General features: G+C 39.6%; 1 protein-coding gene across 2 annotated transcripts; it reads left to right on the top strand.

The window, feature by feature from the left end:
• The first annotated feature begins 941 nt into the window (after positions 1-941).
• LOC117460990 (solute carrier family 45 member 4-like) lies at positions 942-19,079 on the top strand. Of its 2 annotated transcripts, none has more exons than XM_034102660.1 (13): positions 942-1,081; positions 2,077-3,139; positions 8,891-9,079; positions 9,173-9,352; positions 9,611-10,287; positions 10,428-10,565; positions 10,651-10,899; positions 11,093-11,212; positions 11,409-11,508; positions 11,652-11,732; positions 11,861-11,991; positions 16,708-16,776; positions 17,072-19,079. In XM_034102660.1, exons 2-13 carry the CDS (start codon positions 2,917-2,919, stop codon positions 17,351-17,353), a joined length of 2,439 nt encoding a protein of 812 aa, XP_033958551.1. In that variant the 5' UTR covers positions 942-1,081; positions 2,077-2,916; the 3' UTR covers positions 17,354-19,079. The 2 variants fall into 2 exon arrangements, with proteins under 2 accessions (XP_033958551.1, XP_033958550.1); XM_034102659.1 differs by having other exon boundaries at positions 10,425-10,565.
• Positions 19,080-19,350: the final 271 nt, after the last annotated feature.

Below are 19,350 nucleotides of genomic sequence, written 5' to 3'. Positions count from 1 at the left end.
GGGAGTGGAAGCTACACTGACAAACAGAATTGGATCAACGTGGAGGACTTCACAATATACAATTGGAGTACAATGTTAGCAGATCAAACCTGAATGTCTTTACCATGGGGAAGGATAGATTTTTGTTCATTTTTGCCTAGATAACATAGTTGCACTTCAGAATGATTACCACTTTTGTGTAGCAGAGGGCAACATTGCTCTCTCTTTCAAAGACCATTATAAGACTAAGGAAAATCCAACCACTCAAGGGGGAACTGTTTGGGCGGCTGAAACAAGCTCCAACGTGAATATTTGGGTTGTAAATATTTTGTAGTATTACAAACTGTATTATGATGTGCTATTAAGTTAACAATTGATCAAAAACAATTCACAAATGGAGAAAGTATTTGGGGTAAATAAAGGGGCGTTCAGATGATTCAAAGACTTTGCCTTTCTATATTGATCTGGTGCTTTCCTCATTTTGGACAAAAATAGGTTATTTTCTGTATCTCACTTCGATGGGATTAAGTTCTAGGGGAATAAGTGAAACGTCTGGTTCTGCAAATGTAAAACCAGTTTTATTTGTAGCCTATTGTGGTTAGAAAAAATGACAAAAACCAATAGGCCTACGTTAAATTTCCCATTGTCGAAAGTGTTATTATTATATCACTCTTCAAATCATAGATGTGATCAATTGTCATTACTATTCCTTTAATGTATCAGTCAAGTTGATTGGAAGGAACATCAAAATAAACCCTGCCCTTTTTTGAAATATTATTGCAATAACATTGAGATTGAATTCAAAAATTAGTTATAACATGATATAAGAGTAAACCATTATTATTTTTAATTCGCCGGTTTAGTGTCCGCCCACTGTAGGTGAGTAGCTTGGTGATGTGATTTGCGTCCTATTACAACCACGCCCCGCTTTGTTACTGTGGAAACCAATGAGATTGATGAGTGTAGTGAAGCAGATAGTCACTCAAATTAGCTGTAAAAGGTTAGCCAGATCGCTAACCTAAATCAATTTGGACTGTCACGTTATAAAAACATGACGGGCGCGGAACTACTTTGACTTCACCTTGGCGGAGTATAATCTATGGTATGTAACATGTTTCTGTCTTTAATATACTGGCTCTCTGTATTAACCGGCTAACGTTAGCTGCCTGATATACGTTAATGTATTAGCCAACCTGACGTTAGCTTGCTAAGGTAACGTTAGCCCCAAGTCAAACCTCAGGCGTAGTAAAGTGAACACTACTGTGTCCAGAGTCAAGTGTTTATCTATCGCCATGTGTCACGCTAAAGTCACTGATAATGCCTGGTTGTTAACTGCGTAGACTGTAGGGATGTACGCAGTTAATACACATGGAAGGGTCGGTTTGTGGCTCAGGTAAGTCAGCGTTACTGCTAGCAGAACTGCTTCCCGAGCTAAACATGTTTTAACTGGTTCAACCAACCCCCATCATTCATCCCTTTGAACAAAAACACGCATTTAAAACGCAAGAGACTTGTGGAGACTCGTCAATGCACACCGGAGCAGGGTACTCAGTCACTGTGAATTACTCACAGCAGAACATTTCTCCAGACTTTCTCTCATCTGTGGGATGACGGATTAACGCTCAGTTTATTTTTTGTTTAAACATTAATTTATACGTAAACTATGATTGACTGAAATTGGTTGTGTTAAAACGAGGAGAGTGTGGATAAACTATATCCCCAAAATCTAATGCTATTACGGTTCGCAGCACAGTCATGGTGTTGTAACAATGGGTTATTTCATAATGTGGCATTTGTTCATGCCTCTGACATCTTTATAGCCTGATATTGTTGTAGTGTTCAAAGTTATTTCAATGACTTCAACACATCTTTATAGTGATCTCAAATAGTTAAATTGTTGCAAAATGTTTCCTTTTAACACAGCACTCTATTACTTGGACCTTGACCCCATACTCAGAGAATAGACAGTAAAATATAATCTTTGTTAGTCTTATCTGTCATTGACTGTATAGAATGCATATAAATTCAGCCAATAAATTATGATAGAGTTTTAGTATTTAAGAGCTTACTATCTAACCGCTGTTTGTTTTTCTGCAGGTTGCTGTGTCACTCAGTAGGTCTTTGCCAAGACGTTTCCACATGCTTTGACCTGACCTGCCAGGAAGTGCTTTTACTTTCACACACACACAGACAGACTTCTGCTGAGCCTCTCTCTCTCTCTCTCTCTCTCTCTCTCTCTCTCTCTCTCTCTCTCTCTCTCTCTCTCTCTCTCTCTCTCTCTCTCTCTCTCGCAGTCCAAGTACTGCATGCACACAATCTCCAACACTCATTGACCAGCTACAGCAAACACACACAAACCTAAGCTAACCCTTCTAAGCTAGAGATACCAACACAGCTACTGGAACAAACAACACACATATCGCCACCCCCCCCTTCTGCTACCTCTTCTGCTTTTCTGTGCTCCTCCCCTCTACATACCTCTGGAGCAATGCAGAATTATGAATCATGCAAGCCACACTGAGGACCTCTATCGCTCTCCCACTGAGCTCCTGAGCCGTGCAACTGGTCACATCTCAGCTTGATGGCCATAGGATAACATGTATGGACATTTGTTTTTTTCATCACATATTTCTTTTGGACCCATTCTGATTTTACTGATGACTCCTGCCTGCTCTTCAATTATTTGCAATTCATTGGCTTTCAACCCAGAAGGTGCTGACCACCAGACATGCTATTTAATATGAATACTATGTCTGGATATCTTTGCAGACACTGTGAATGATCAAGATGAAACGGGTGGACAATTGTCAACTTTCAACTTGTTGTATTTATATTTAATAACATTGAACAGTTCTGCTCCAAGTATTGAAAATAGTAGAAATATATATTTGTCCACTAATATCAGCCATTCGACAAAGTAAACCCATTACCAGACTAATGGGAGGAAAAGCAGAGGAGAGGGGGGCATATGGCCTTCCAGAGTGGAGGAAACCCAGGGAAGAAGCAGAAGAGGGTGACAGCGAGAAGGATGTAGAAGAAGTGGGCAGAGTTATGCACATCCCTCTGCATCGCTGGGTGATGCACGGAGCAGTGATGTTCGGACGGGAATTCTGCTACGCCATGGAAACCGCCCTGGTTACGCCAGTGCTGCTGCAGATAGGTAAGGAGATGCTTACTGTCATATAAAGACAGACACTGTTGCTCTTCACTCGCTTCAACGAATGTTCTAGTAATGCCACTTTGTCATACATTCAAGTTTCAAGGCTTTTATTGTCATGTGTGCATAGCTACGGTGTAGATATGACAATGAAAATCATTGGCTCCTCCAACAGTGCAACACAATAGACAGATACAATAGTACAAGTAAATAAAATAAAATAGAATATAATAGAAACAGAATGTGATAGAAACTGTGCAGAATAGTCTATATATAGTAATTGCAATATTGATATATGTGAGTTGCAAACAGATGAATGTTATGTATTTTCTTTCAAAAGTTCAGGTGTTTAACATTCTTCTGGCCTGTGGGATGAAACTGTCCCTGAGTCTGGTGGTTTTAGACCTCATGCTGTGGTAACGCCTGCCAGACGGCAGCAGACAGAACAGTTTTACATATCTACACATACCAATTCAATGAAACTTACCGCACTGGAATTTTCACATTCTTAATTGTATTGGCCCATTCTGTGCACCTTGTTGTGATCGGTATGGGACATTAGCAGACCGGCAAACAGATGGCTTAGTGCCACTGATAAGCACACATACCGGTCTAAAAAGACATTCCTCAGTTTATTCAGAGGTATTTAAACCCTCCCTCACAAGTTACACAGTGGTAGAGTATCAGTGAAGCCATATATTGTTTTAAGCTGGTTAACACTAGATGTGTTCATATGTGTAGCAGGTTCTTGTTAACATGTTAGGTATCTTAGTGATATATCTGTGGCAGTGCTCCCCTGGTTAGTGTCAGGAAAGTGGCAGACCCACTTTGACTGTTTGCCCGGAGTCAGCTGAGTGTCCTTTTATGGGTTAATTGTTTATAAATATATAATTATAATTGGCTTGTTGTTTACACCTACTACAGCTATCCAAAAGGATATGCCCATCAGTCTGCATTCCAGCTGTACCAGTATTCAGGTAACAGCACCACCACGGTGGAATTTGACTGTTGTTTCACAGCCAGACATGATCTATTGATTTCCCAGACTGCACCACTGTGTCATGTAACTTGTCTGCCCAACAGTAGTCAACATGGGCTATGCAGTTAGATGTAGATGAGGTTTGCCAACATAGCAGAAATTGAACAAAGGTATTTTCCCCTGGCTAGGTATGACAAGAATGTCTAACAAAGCAAATGTTAGCCTCTCCACATTTCTCCCTATTCTCATTATTGTAAGAATGGTTATATTTGAAAATCTGTTATGTACATCCCATTGAGGATGTGTTTGAAAGCATTGTTTAGGTAGTACTGCAGCATTTATAACATTGAACTCAAGCAGGATGTTCCTCCTAGCCTTCATGCTACACAAACCTATTGAATGAGTGAGTCATATATCTGGTTAAATGTGCCCTGTGGAGTTGTTCTTAAAACAAATAAAAGTCATGTTGGCACACAGTGTTACTCACTAAAACACACTGTGTTGCCCTTGAAGTCTAACAAACGTCTTGAATGCATTTCTGTCTGATTCATTAGGCTACTACAGGTCAAAAACTCCTAATGGTACCCAAGAGAGGTATTGCTATAATTCTAGCTGTGTTGTTGTCTTAAGAGAGGGAAAGCAGGAGCAGAGTAAAGCAGCATGTGTAACATGTTGTTCCCGTGAGAACCAGTCACACCACCCAGCGAGCTGCCTGAGTTTAAGAATGTCCGTTTCTTACATTGAAACCACGTCTTTATAAGGATTGGAAAATCAGGATATATTCATTTAGCAGAGACATTTGTTATCATAACTGCCAGCTGAGAGCTGGGCATTGTCTGCAATAAATCTTCCATATATTTCAAACTAGTACACTGAAAAAGATCAAGCCACATTGATATTGAAATAGCTGCAAGATAAGGATGACTGTTCCCTGTTTTTAGTGCATGCTAAAGCCTAGTTCTGTCTCACAACTGGGGGTGATTTCACCACATTCCTGGCTGGTTGGTGCATATTTCTGTTTTGTAACGGGCAACCTCATTATCTGAAATGCTCTTGCCACTGTAGACACATTGGTAAAGGAAGCGTATTAAAGGGGAAAGGAAACACCAATTACAGTTATAATATTCCGGTAGTTTATTCATTTTACAATGGATATTGATCGTAATATTTATTGTATATGATATTACTCGCCAAAAGAAAATTAATTATCCGCCGGCCGGGTGGGGAATTCCGGGACCAGGCCGCCGCCATTAGGGGAGTCCCAAATGGTGACGTCACTGGCTGTGTTTTCGCTCCACCTGAAGTCAACACAACGTAGCAGATATGGCAGCGATGGAGGAATTTTGCAATGAGATCGACGTTTTGAACGATGAATTTGACTATTCGTCGGGAGATGACATTGATGTGGAAGCATCTACAGTTACCAGGCATCCCATGGCCTATGCTTATGAACCGATTCGGTCGAATAGAGTGGCATACGATCCGGAATAAAAAAATTTAAAAAACACAATGCTAACAGTGAGCCTCTGAATTAGCCCCGAGCGAAAATGCTAACCTATTACTGCACCGAAAATCACTCCTAGCTCCCTTATTACTTATCCTAGCCGCACATCCAACACATCGTTTATGATCGCAAGGAGACACAGAATCTAACGGTGCCCACCTCAACACTGAAAGATACAAACTCGCGAGGTTATCCACAAAAACGTACATCAAAACAAGTGGCGCTAGGTACTAACATACGCCAGGCTAACGGCTTACCTTCCTCATTGTCTGGTCTAAACTGGTCTTCATGGCATTACAACGATAAAAACGATGATGTAGTTAATCCATAGGTTAATATCCAATGGGGCTGTGTCCCCTTTGAAATGTTCTGATAATCTATAAGCAATACAACTGCAATTCCGTTATCTGCTGTCCGCTCTGTGCTCCGTGCGCTCTGGGTCCTGCAATACCATCCATCAATAGCAATACTAGCCTTTTTAGGGCTGTTTTCGACAGATGAGCGTGTGTATGCCAGTTTAATTAGTTGAGCTATAGAACACCCCCAATTCTCTATTGTACGTCATAATAGCTACCATTTAGTTTGGACGCGATTGCGTTAATTAATAAGGTCACACTGTGTCAGTAAATACATGTGTGAGCTAGTAATCTGGTAGTGCTGCAATATTTACCTCTCTCTCGGCAGCTGAAGCAACTCGTTTGGTGGCTCGAACTTCACGTTTGTTGACACTGTCATTGTCTTGCGCGGCCGACGTGCTGGGACGGTCGGTGTTCCCGACTGCATACGTTGAGAAATCGAATATTGTGGGAACAGATCCTGGCTTCAAATCCAATGTTTTGTATTGAACCAGGCATCCAGACTGGACTTTGAGCAGCTTCTCATCCTTTAGTGGCAGCCTATGGAAATGTACTTCTTCCTTCTTTGTATAAAATCCATTTGTGCAGCCTGGGGCAATACAATAAACTCCTGACGACGACCGTTTTCTTGTAATGTAAACTACTGGTGCATTGCACGCCATGTTGTTTGTTATTGAGCTTTGGCCCAGGAAGCCGTACCCAATCAGTGACGTCACTGGGAAAGTCCCGGAGCAATGGAAGCGCCCATGGTCATTAGGCACATATTTCAAAAAGTAAATTCGCGTATCTCGATCGTTTATATTGGAAATAGACTAGATAAATACATTTCCTAATGGTAATATTGTCGCATGGAAAGCAGTTTGAAAAGTGTTTCCATTTCCCTTTAAGAGCACTAGTGGTTTTGAATGCATTGGTATGTAAAAGCTGTCACATTAGATCGAGTAGATCATAGGAAAACATGCACACTTCTCTGCTGAGACTTCCACAGTTTGATCTATTATAGGCCCCTAGATGACAAACGTATAAACACCTTATTGATGAGTATTCTACAAAAATGACAGGAAAAAACAGAGCTGTGTAATTTATCACACGAAACATTGGCGCTCATATCCGTCTTTCAGTCGGCAGTAGTTAACTACAGTTTAAAAAATACAGATTAATCTCATTGAAAATCGGTGCACGGTGTACCGATACTTGAAAGGTACCGCGATACCCTTTCGTTAAAAACGGTACGATTCCTCCGTTTCATTAGTATCGGTACTTTAAGAATGACGGGGAAAAGCACTCCCGTGAAAAAGCGCCGTTTTAATAAGAGCCGTGTGTGTTCAGCGCTGTGTGTTCAGCGCTCTGCTTCCACTCCCTGCAGCGGTGCCTGCAGTCCCGCTCCTCTCAAGCACGTTCTAAGTCCCTCCCCTCTCTCGTGCACGCGGCCACGCGCTAGCTGCCAGAGCATGTGAGAAAACGAGAAGCATGGCTGCAAGTGGGAGTGCAACTGCCGCTGGGCCTCGGCTTGTTGACAAAAAAGACGCCAGAAGTCTGTGAACGGGCCGTTCAGGTGTTCAGAGCAGAGCTCCCTGTCGGAGCGCAGAGCGTGATGTGCACTGAAAAGTGTTTCTGTCGCAATATTATCGTTGAGCAAACTTAACTAGCATCACTATCTGCTAACGTTAGCTTTAGCCTTCGTTTTCTATTAGTTTTTTTCATAGGCTATAAACGGAGGTGGTATAAGTATATATCTTGTACTTGAGTAAAAGTAGAAGTACCCGGGTCTTGTACTTGAGTTAAAGTAGAAGTACCAGAATGTAGGAACAATCCTGCAATTAAAATGTTCCTCAAATAAAAGTACAAAAGTATTATCATCAAAATATAGTTAAAGTAGCGACAGTAAAAGTAGAAGTACTCAGGTCTTGTACTAGAAGCACCAGAGTGTAGGAATACTCTGTTACAGTAAAAGTACTGCATTCAAAATGTTCCTCAAGTAAAAGTATTAAAGTAGCGACAGTAAAAGTAGTCATTGTGCAGATTGGTCCATTTCAGAATAATATATATGATGTGTTTTATAATGATTGATCATGAAAGTGTTCTCAAAGCTGGTAAAGGTGCAGCTAGTTTGAATCTTGTGGATTTACTCCAGGTGGAACTAAAGTCTGATTTAACACTTGATTATATTTCACATCATTCCTCCACATCTGTGAAGTAACTAAAGGGATTAATACATGTAGTGGAGTAAAAGTACACCATGTACCTCTGAACTGTAGTGGATTAGAAGTACAAAGTAGCAAAAGAAACATTGAAATACTTAAATAAAGTACAAGTATCTCAAAATTGTACCCAAGTAGTACTTGAGTTTATGAACTTAGTTACTTTACACCAGTGGCTATAAAGATAGAAAGACTAAGCCTTGCACAGAGGCAGGAAAATACATTTTCAAAATGCTCAACAGTGCTGCCAAAATGTTAAACTCACTGCTACACAATTAAAATAAATGCTTTTATATATATTTATATTAGATGTGACTCTTTGGTGTTTCTGTTCTTAGTAACACTGCTGCTTTAGTTGTTCTGACTGCTAAAATCATCTGTTATTCCTAATTTTAAAGCCGATATTCCGTGTTTCCTTTTTTTTAAGAAAAGTATCGAAAAAGAATCGGAATCGCAATTCTTGACTTGGTATCGGTATCGAAACCAAAATGTTGGTATCGTGACAACACTAGTATCATACAGTACAACATATATTAAAAGATCAGTGGAAAGGAACATTTTTTGTTGTTGCCATATCTCAATGTGCAAAATGAACACAAAAGACAAGCTATGTCATATCATTTAACAATCTGGTTTGACATAGTCACACATAAGCGTACTTTCACTTTATCTTAATATTGAATCTACCATTTGTTTGTGTGTGTTTTTTTTTAGGTCTCCCCGAGCAATATTACAGCTTAACCTGGTTCCTCAGTCCTATCCTGGGTCTCCTCCTCACGCCTGTGATTGGCTCAGCCAGTGACCGGTGTACTCTGCGAATCGGCCGGAGAAGACCATTCATTCTAGCCCTGTGTGTAGGCGTGCTGCTGGGAGTGGCACTCTTCTTAAATGGATCAGTAATAGGTGAGTAGACGGTTGCAATGAGATTGCCATCTGAATTTTAGAACAAATAATGGTTACACTCCATGTTTGTTTAATTTCGATGTGTTCTGTTAGGCCTTTCCCTTGGTGATACTCCCAGCAGCCAGCCAATCGGCATCGTCCTCACTGTATTAGGTGTGGTGGTGCTGGACTTCAGTGCGGATGCTTCCGAGGGACCAATCAGAGCGTACCTTCTGGATGTTGCTGACACTGACGAGCAAGATATGGCCCTGAATATTCATGCCTTCTCTGCTGGTAAGACAGCATGCATGTTGGGACTCCAACACACATATACTGTCCACATAGATCAGTAAAATGATCAACTATTAAATAACACATAAGAAGTGCATACATATACATCGTCATGCATTTACAGTATAAGGGATATCACCTACATAATGAGTTTACAAATGTTCTACACATAGAGGCAGTACCTTTTTATAAGCTGCTCATATTTGTCCTTGTTTCTTAGACTTTGCACACTTTAACATGTGTCCATTCCTGTCTCTCCAGGACTGGGCGGGGCAGTGGGCTACATGCTGGGAGGTCTAGACTGGACTGGCACAGCTCTGGGCCAAGCATTTAAAGAACAGGAACAGGTTCTCTTCCTGTTCGCAGGCATCATCTTTATTATCTCCGTCACTCTGCACATGTTCAGTATCCCCGAGCAATCTTTCGCTCCGTCCGACCGGCTTAAAGTCACAGGAAGGGCGGTGTCCACCGGTCAGTTGTCTTTCAGACCTGTTAGTCACTCGGCACCCGTCCTTGATGTGATGGCGGAGGAGGATGCTTCTGCTCGAGCGTCTTCCCGGCAGGATAACGAATCAGATTCGGAGGAAGATGACATGGACTTCCTGGCTGTGGAAAGAGTGCGGAGTAAAAGCGACTCAGTCTTAGCCATGCCAGACGCTACAATCGAGATGGATTCTGATCTCGATCCAGACTCACAACATTTCCTGACAGAGGTGCATCGCTTTCTACCAGAGACGCAGGCAGAGCTACAAGATACTTTTCAGCCATCATATCACATTATTGGGACCCTTTCTCCTTCTGGTGGACCCCCCGACCTTACTGATGGGATGGTAGCCTCTAAAAAGCCAGCTTGTACTGAGTCGAAGGGTTCAACAAACAGCCCTCCTCCTCACCTTCAGATACATTCTGGTTCAGAGAACTCAAACCTAAAAAAACAGGTAACATCTCACGATTATCTTCTATATTGTCTCTTGGACATTATATGGAACTTTTGTGCTGTGTTTCAGATATGTTGTCCCATGTATTCAGTTTAATTTGTTCCTTTTAATACATCTGTTCCTCTCTTGTGTCCCAGCAGGTCAAGGCTGTCAACGGTGCCAATGCGAGCTTGTCCTCTTCTGACCATTTCAGTGAAATGAAAGACAACGCCCCCACTAAGCTGCTGACCAAGACCTCAGTTTCCTCACGCCCACACCCACACACCTTCTACAGACAGGTACAATTGCATTAACCATTTTCACATCTACTTTCTTTAATAGTATTTTGGCAAATGTGAAAAAGCTCGTGTTTTTTCTCTTTAGCCCTCTTTCACTTTTTCCTACTATGGACGAGTGGGATCACAGCGATATCGACTGCGAAAGGCAGCGCCCTTGAGCCCTCGGCCAATCACCACCTCCCAGAGTCTGAATGACCTGAGCGAGCTCCATCGGCGTGCCGACCGGCGGGAGCTGCAGCTGTCAGCGAGCAGCCTCTCATCTGAGGGTTCCAGCTCTGAGGGAGGACCAGACAAGGGCACGACTGTTCGGCTGCTCTGGTTATCCATGTTCAAGGTGAAGTAATTAAGAAGTGTCCTTAATATTTATGTATTTTTGCCTTCCCCTATTTTACTATTGCACTGCATCACATTCACAACCTTAATAGGTTTGCAGTTGCAAATTAATTATTCAAACACATTTTTGTGAAATTCATCCTTCATGTTTCCCTGCTAGTCTTGAGTTCTTGTTTCTTTTTTGTTCTCCGTAGATGCCGAGGCAGCTGTGGACATTGTGTGTGTGTCACCTCCTCACATGGTTCTCCATTATCGCTGAAGCTGTGTTTTACACTGATTTCATGGGGCAAGTCATCTACCATGGAGACCCAACGGTACACACACACACACACACACACACACACACACACACACACACACACACACACACACACACACACTCACATCGTATTGTTCAAGACACTTGTGCTAACCGATTGCATGTCACACTATTCATGTGTGCAAATCAAACACTACAATGTCAGTTAACTTACCCAGTCTATGATGCTAAAATTATCCAACTTTTTTCAGGCACCATCCAATTCCACAGAGCTACTCAACTATCACAGAGGAGTACAGATGGGCTGCTGGGGGCTGGTGGTGTACGCTGCTACTGCTGCTGTCTGCTCTGGTATAACCTAAACCTACATTTCAATCTCATAATTGCTGTATTTACAAATAGTAAATATGAATAAACGTTTCCCCTCCATTTTCTATCCAACTTACCCACGCTGACTTCATTCATTTATATTTTCTTGTCATCTCTCCACTCAGCAATCCTTCAGAAGTACCTGGATAACTTTGATCTGAGCATTAAGATTATCTACATTGTTGGAACTCTTGGATTCTCAATAGGTACATTTCCACAAGAGAATAAACAGCTGACTATAATGTTGTGAAGTTGGTTATGGACCAGTTGTCTTAATGGGTATGCAGAATAAAAGGAAATGTAATTTAAACAGATTTCATCTTTCTGAACTTAGGAACGGCTGTCATGGCGATCTTCCCTAATGTTTATGTTGCCATGGTGATGATCAGTAGCATGGGCATCATCTCTATGAGTATCTCCTACTGTCCCTACGCATTACTCGGGCAGTACCATGAGATCAAAGAGGTACGTACAGAAACCGACAATACACTCAAATATCCACCGACGCTGTCAGAACCTGGAGATACAAATGAATACATGAGAGAACTGAACACACTTACAAACAAAAATATTTAAGATTTTATGTTTTTATTTGTTTAATTTAACCTTTGAACATCACTAAAGTATTTGCAGTTTTCAAAGCTTTGAAATGTGTAAACATTAAAGCTAGCTCAGTCACTAAGTGTTTGAATCCTACAGCATCGTCAGTTGATGTAGTTTTTGTTCTGTATCTCATTACTTTAGATTAAGGTGTGTTAAAAAGATGTCATGTGTTTGCCCTGTCTGTAAACGTACGTGAAAGGTACGCCGTAGTTAACGTTGCATGTTACGTTTGTTTAAGCTAACGTTGGCAAGCTGAATAGCGAACTCGATTGAGGGATAATAATAATTGCAGGGGACAATCATTTCAGAGGAGCGTACCTATGTTAATATGTGCGTTACAGTCGCCATCCTGTGGTGTTCAGAGGATGAAGCATTTCGTGTTATAGTCACGAAATATAATCTATTGATTCGACAGAGCGATTTTACAAGCAATGTATTTCTACTGGTAGTATGTTTCGTGCCTAAACCAAATGTGACTTGATCTATCGAAATCAGTCACATTGACCCGAAGACACATTTTCGTTTGTATTACTGGTCTGGGGGAAGCTCGCGAGTGTGTTTGTGTATTTTTGCATTTGTGTACCGGGGAAACACTTGCAAGAAACACCGGCTGTTGTTATGCTTGCTGTGATGTTACATTAATCCGTTTTCTGCTTGTAATTATGCCGTTACAAGCTTCAAAGTTGTATTTATCATCTGAATTTGCCAAAACAAGTTTAATATTCTGAAAGCCAATACTTTGTTTATTTGAAAACAGATGAAAACAAACTGTCTTTTATATAAAATTGAAGTATTATACAAGTAAACCTACATTTTGCTTTAATCCCATGTAATTGTAGAATGAACACAGTCTTCCTTTGAAGATGTATAAGTCAGGTGTCTTGAGTAGCATTACCTACAAATCATTGTACACATTTGTAAATATTATTTTCCACTTGTTTTTTGTTTTTTTTGTATTTATTTATAGAAGGACCATGCATACAAAAACATTAATCTCAGCAAAGAGAAGAGATGCAATATGCCAGATTATAGCTAATAGCTCATTTCCATCTGTGGTCCTCAGGCAGGTTCATAACAATCAATAAACAAATAATAACATTGCATGATCTCTATCAGTCAAACAATTTTAAAACCTGATTTAAGTACAGCTCAATAAATTAATACATAGTACACTTGAAATACACTTACATGATCTCGGTCACTCAAATAATTACAAAGCCTGATTTAAATTCAGGTTACGAACATAATACTTAGTACACTTCAAATACACTTAAATAAAATATCTAAGATATAGTATGACAATACAGTTCAAACAAAAAATAAATAAAAAAAAACAACTCAGATTACAGTGTAATTAATGTTGGCATGACTGGTTGCTTAATATCATTTTGTTTGCACCATAGGAAAACGAGTTAAAATCAGTACAGGTTTTAAGTTCAACTGGAAGAGTATTCCAGTGCTTGATGGCCGTAAACGAAAATGCTGATCGTCCAAAGGCAGTGCGCCTCAGAGGGATGGTTAGATCTGCATTTGATGCAGATCTGGAGTTTCTGCAACTCTGCTCACGGCGAAACTGAAAAAAGCCCCTCAACGGTGGTGTTGTAGAATTGTGAATGATTCTGAATACCAATCGAACTCGGGAAAGTAGAACAAGACTATCAAAACTGAAAAGTTTGTATTTGGACAGTATATTGCAATGATGGTGTTTTAATGACTTTCTATCCATAACTTTTAAGGCTTGTTTATAAAGAACCTCAAGTGGTCTCATAGCAGTCTTAGTTGCTTGGGACCAGCAGGTTATACAGTAGTGAAATGTGATAGTATCATGGCATGCAAAAAGGTTTTCGATGCTTCTATGGTTAATGAGTTCCTAATATGTTTAAATTTGAAAATGTTATATTTCAGCTTTCTAGTCATGCTTCTAATATGGCTTTCAAAAGTCAAATTGGCATCCAAGATCACTCCCAAGTATTTGACCTCATTGACGTTTTCAATTATTTTACCATTCACACGAAGCTGTGGATGCGTGGTTGTTTTTTTCTTATTCGTGAAATACATTGTCACTGTTTTGTTAGTGTTTAAAGTAAGACACGAGTCATTTAACCATTGAGCAACTTTGTGCAGCGTCGACGAGAGCTTAGAGGCAAGGCAACCTGTTCAGCATCTTTCCCATGAGTGTAAACCACCGTGTCAGCATACATCTGGATATCCACATCCTCACAAACGGATGGGAGATCATTAATATATATGCTGAACAACAGCGGTCCAAGAATTGAGCCTTGTGGCACTCCGATTGAGCATGGCTTAGTTTCTGACAGTTTATCATTTATACGGACACACATTGAGAACGACCAGCTAAATAAGACCTGACCCATTGTATTGTGCTAACTGACAGGTTGAAATTGTTGAGTTTTGATAAAAGTTTGGTATGGTTTACTGTGTCAAATGCTTTTCGCAGGTCAAGGAACACTGCTCCAACTATCCCTCCTTTGTCTAACTTAGCCTTGATTCCTTCCACTAAATAGCAGCATGCAGTCTCAGTAGAATAATTGGTCCTAAAACCAAACTGCATAGGATGGAGTAGGTTGTTGTAGCTTAGGTGTGACACCAGCTGCTCCGCGACTACTTTTTCAACTACTTTGGACACAACAGGTAGAATACTGATGGGTCTATAGTTGCCTACTTCTTTCTTGTCGCCACATTTAAAAATTGGTGTTACAATAGCAGTTTTAAGAGCTGATGGAAATGTATTATCTTTTATTGATTGATTTGTAATATAGGTGATGGAGCTAGCTAAGTCCTTTTTATGTTTTTTTATAAATACTGTGTCTAGTCCCCAGTGATCTTTAGCCTTAGAATTTGATAAGGTGGAAATTATTTTATTCACTTTAGTCTCATTTGTACAGTTGAGTTTGAGCCCTTTTGTATCGTCAGCTAATGCAAGAAGCGGTTCTGTTACATTGAAACTGTGGGCCAATTCTGAAACGGACTCAATAAAGAAAGTATTAAAATGGTTGGCCATGGCTAGGCTATCCTGTTGTAGGGTTCCGTTTATCATAAGCTCAGTATTATAATTTTTTGAGTGATCTTTTCCAATAAGTTTGTCAATGGTTTTTGAGAATTCCCCTTTGCCTGTCGAATAGTATCTAAAAAGTAATTTGCCCTTGCCTTTCTTAATTGAACTGTAACTTTATTTCTAAGACTTTTGTATATTAAGCGATCTGTTTCTAGTCCTGATTTTAAAGATTTCTTTAGAGCTACATCCCTTTTTTTCATTAATTCCCATAGAGCAGTGTTAAACCATGGTAACAGTTGTTTGCCAATACGCTTTTGAGGCATTTTTTTTGTATATTTAGCTACGGTTATGTTTATGTTTCAAATGATCACAGGCCCCCTCACAATTTTCACCATATGTCAAATCAAACCAGTCAGTTTGCGTTATTTCATTCTCCAGAATTCCCATGTCCCGCTTTGGGATGTACGAGATATATTTTTTACCCTTTGTTATATTGTGATTTTTGTAACGAAGCTTGGATAGCTTCCTGGCAACTAGAGTAACCAGTGTTACCATTGTGAGTCTATTGTTATGCAGCTCTGCGTGATTTTGTGGCTACAATTCAGACTAATACACTACCAGAGGTGGAATAAGTACTCAGATATTGTACTTGAGTAAAAGTACAAGTACTCAGATCTTGTAGTGAAATCATAAGTACAAGTACTCAGATCTTATACTTGAGTAAAAGTAGAAGTACCAGAGTGTAGGAATACTCTGTTACAGTAAAAGTCCTGCATTCAAAATGTTCCTCAAGTAAAAGTAGAAAAGTATTCTCATCAAAATATAGTGAAAGTAGCGACAGTAAAAGTAGTCGTTGTGCAGATTGGTCCATTTCAGAATAATATATATGATATGTTTTATAATGATTGATCATGAAAGTGTTCTCAAAGCTGGTAAAGGTGCAGCTAGTTTGAATGACTTTGCAGGGTAGCTTGTGAATTTACTCCAGGTGGAACTAAAGTCTGATTTAACACTTGATTATATTTCACATCATTCATCCACATCTGTAAAGTAACTGAAGGTATTAAATACATGTAGTGGAGCAAAAGTACACCATTTACCTCTGACATATGTTTTCTGCCAACCTAAAAGTACCTCAAAAATAGTAATCAATAATGTATTAAAAAGTTATTTGGCTGATTGTTTTATATTGGCTCAGCCAGGTTATATGGGAGGCCTAGTCTACGTACAGATCACTAATTTTGAAATATTAAACTTAGTTTTCTTTTCTTTAATTTTTCATCCTCGTGTAGAAGGCACATTTGGTTTTTTATAGCATAAAGAACATCTGATTTAATGTGAGGTAGGGAAATAATCATTTGAGTATGTGTATATAAATATGTAATTTACAACAGCTGTAAGATGCTTGAAAAGCTTGAAAATGCACCTTGAAAATGCTTGAAAAGTGCTTGAATTTGACTTTGGAAAAGGTGTAAGAACCCTGATTATAGTACTTTTTAAACCTAGACGCTGACAATCTACAGTATGGTTTATGGTACTCTCTTCTTTGTCCCTCTCCTTAGTACATTCACCACAGCCCAGCGAACACAAGAAGAGGTTTTGGGATTGACTGCGCTATCTTGTCCTGTCAGGTGAGCATTTATACTCTTTCCCCCTTCAGCTCTGAACTTAAACTGATCCAGTCGTGTCCAGCCAAATTAGATTGTGATATTGAAATAAGCATCAACTAACAACGACCTAGTGATAAATGGACTTTGATTCGGATACGTCATGTTTAGGGCTGTGAGCTTAAATAACTGGATGTTTCTTTTCTAACTTTGCCTCATATTCAGGTCTTTCTGCTGTTGATAAGAAGCAATGGAAAGTATGAATGTCCTCACAGTGTGTACTTTTCTGTTGTGTCATTCTATCTTGTTTCTTTTCTAGGTCTATGTCAGCCAGATCTTGGTTGCATCGGCCCTCGGCGCTGTGGTAGATGCAGTTGGGAGTGTGCGTGTCATTCCTGCAGTTGCCTCCGGGGGCGCCTTCCTCGGCTTCCTCACTGCCTGTTTCCTGGTCATTTATCCTGATTTAGAGCCGAGCAGCTCAGAGACCAACCAGGCCTTGGTGGGTTTACCTGGAGAGCCAGAAGAAAATGGAAAAAGGAACAGTGACCAGAGGTTGGCTCTGCTGAGCCTCACAGATGGAGCAAGTTTGAAAAAACACTGAGAAGGACACAGTTGCCTGAGCATTAACATGTCAGGCCCCACTATGTGAGGATTATACCAAATGTCTGTGCCTTTCTGATGGAGGGAGTATATTGAAAAGAGAGAAAACATGGCAGACCGTGTATTCCCATCTACAGAAATGTAGGCTGGGTGGATTTGAATGGAGAATCTTTTTTTGAGTAGAGGACTGACCAAAAGAAACAATCTCAGTGTTGGGCTGCTATGCCTCTCTTATTGCTACCTTCTCCTTAAAACAAATACAAGTTTGGATGGCTAGATGGATAGAAGTGAGCCATTAGTGAATTGGTGAGACTGTTCAAACTAACTTAGCTCAGACTAGTGAAACAAATGTAAGCCTTTTATTGCGAAAACACAAATGGGAAGCACGCAAAGCACTTTCTATCTCACTTCAGAACACTATTGTCAAACTGATGCTGCAGAATGACGGGATTTGTGATATTTTATTTCACAGAGCCTTAATGGACAATCATAGTGCTGTGAAAGTGTGTGTGCATTACATGTAGACTGAATACAGATGTTCATATATGTTCCAGTCTGTTAAGGGAATACCTTTGATGGAAGATAGGGTTATTATTTTGTTATTTAGGAAATTGCCAGAAAGTTTCAAAACAACATTCAAAGCCTTTTACATTTGTTCAAGACCCAAAACCCTTTTTTCTATTGACTTTTTGTATTCATTTATGTGACCTTTTATGACGTTTCTTTCTTAATGCGATACGACTATGCCATGAAACACAACACTTTGTTTTTCATAATTTGCAGTAAGAATTAAGCCAGCAGCTGTCAATGTATGTTTTGCTCTACTGTTGAGTGCAATGAACAACAAAAGCAATGCAAAGTCTATCACAATACATTTTGAATTGCATTTTTGACCAATAGTGTAACATGGATTCTAACTTTCTTTTGGGTTTCACTGGGATTTGTTTTAGAGGTGGCATTTGTTTTGCTTTTTCTTGAATTATATCAAAAAAAAAACGTGTAATATACAGTTGAAAGGAGAAACACCATCATCAGGGTACATACAGTATGTAACATCCATTAGAGTGCCAAACCTATCATTTGACCTGACCTGATGTACACAGTGTTTCAGCATCTTCAGTAAACTTTGCCAGTTAGTATACATGTCTTGCTCAGCCTTAAGTCTACTTATAAGAACAATATTTATTTATTTATTTAGGGAGGTTTTAAGCTATATCATCTACTCTAAAACATGCGCTGCATATTGACGACTTCTATGCAAGGCCACCGACTGATCTATGCAAACTTGAAATTTCCCTGACTGGGATGTGGTGACCAAATGAAACGTTTTAGAGGACAACCAGAAAGACAAGTGCACTTCAGCTTTTATTCCTTTAACACTTACTTAATTCAATGTCATTTTGCTTTAGCTGGTCTAAATGTTTCAAAGATCTTTCTATCTCAGCAAGACGCTTTTTAGGAAAATACTTAATTTTAAGTGTTTCTAGAAACAGGCCCCTGACTTATTGAAATCATTTTGGTTTTATACAAATGTTAAGATGTTTAGGATGCTAATACTATTTTATGTTTTGGTTTGAAAGTCAATCCCTTGTGTGATTTTAAAGGGATCTTTTAATAATTTTGCTGCTACACAAACTTTTGTACTTTGTAAACAAGACATTTTTGTACCAATTGTTTTGGTATTGGTAAAAAAAAAGAATGAATACACCTTCACTTGTGTCTCTTTTTCTGCATGTAGTCTTCATTTCTTCTTTTCATTGTTTCACTAATGTTTGCAAAAGTCATAATGGAGATAAAATAACTTCCCTTCAATGCAATTACCAAATAAAAATAATTATTGATATAAGGGCGCAATAATACAATTTACAAGTTAAAGGAATAGTTAAACATCTGTTATGGTGCCTCTCTTACCCTTAACAGACAGAGAGACTTAGTATTAGAAGGGTTTGGTAATGTCTCAGGATAATATTTTGACCAGGGACAAAATGTATCCTTTGG

Source organism: Pseudochaenichthys georgianus, chromosome 16 (genome assembly GCF_902827115.2).
Source record: "Pseudochaenichthys georgianus chromosome 16, fPseGeo1.2, whole genome shotgun sequence".
NCBI lineage: Eukaryota > Metazoa > Chordata > Actinopteri > Perciformes > Channichthyidae > Pseudochaenichthys > Pseudochaenichthys georgianus.
Note: the sequence above shows the minus strand (reverse complement) of the source record. Positions and strands in the feature narration are given on the sequence as shown.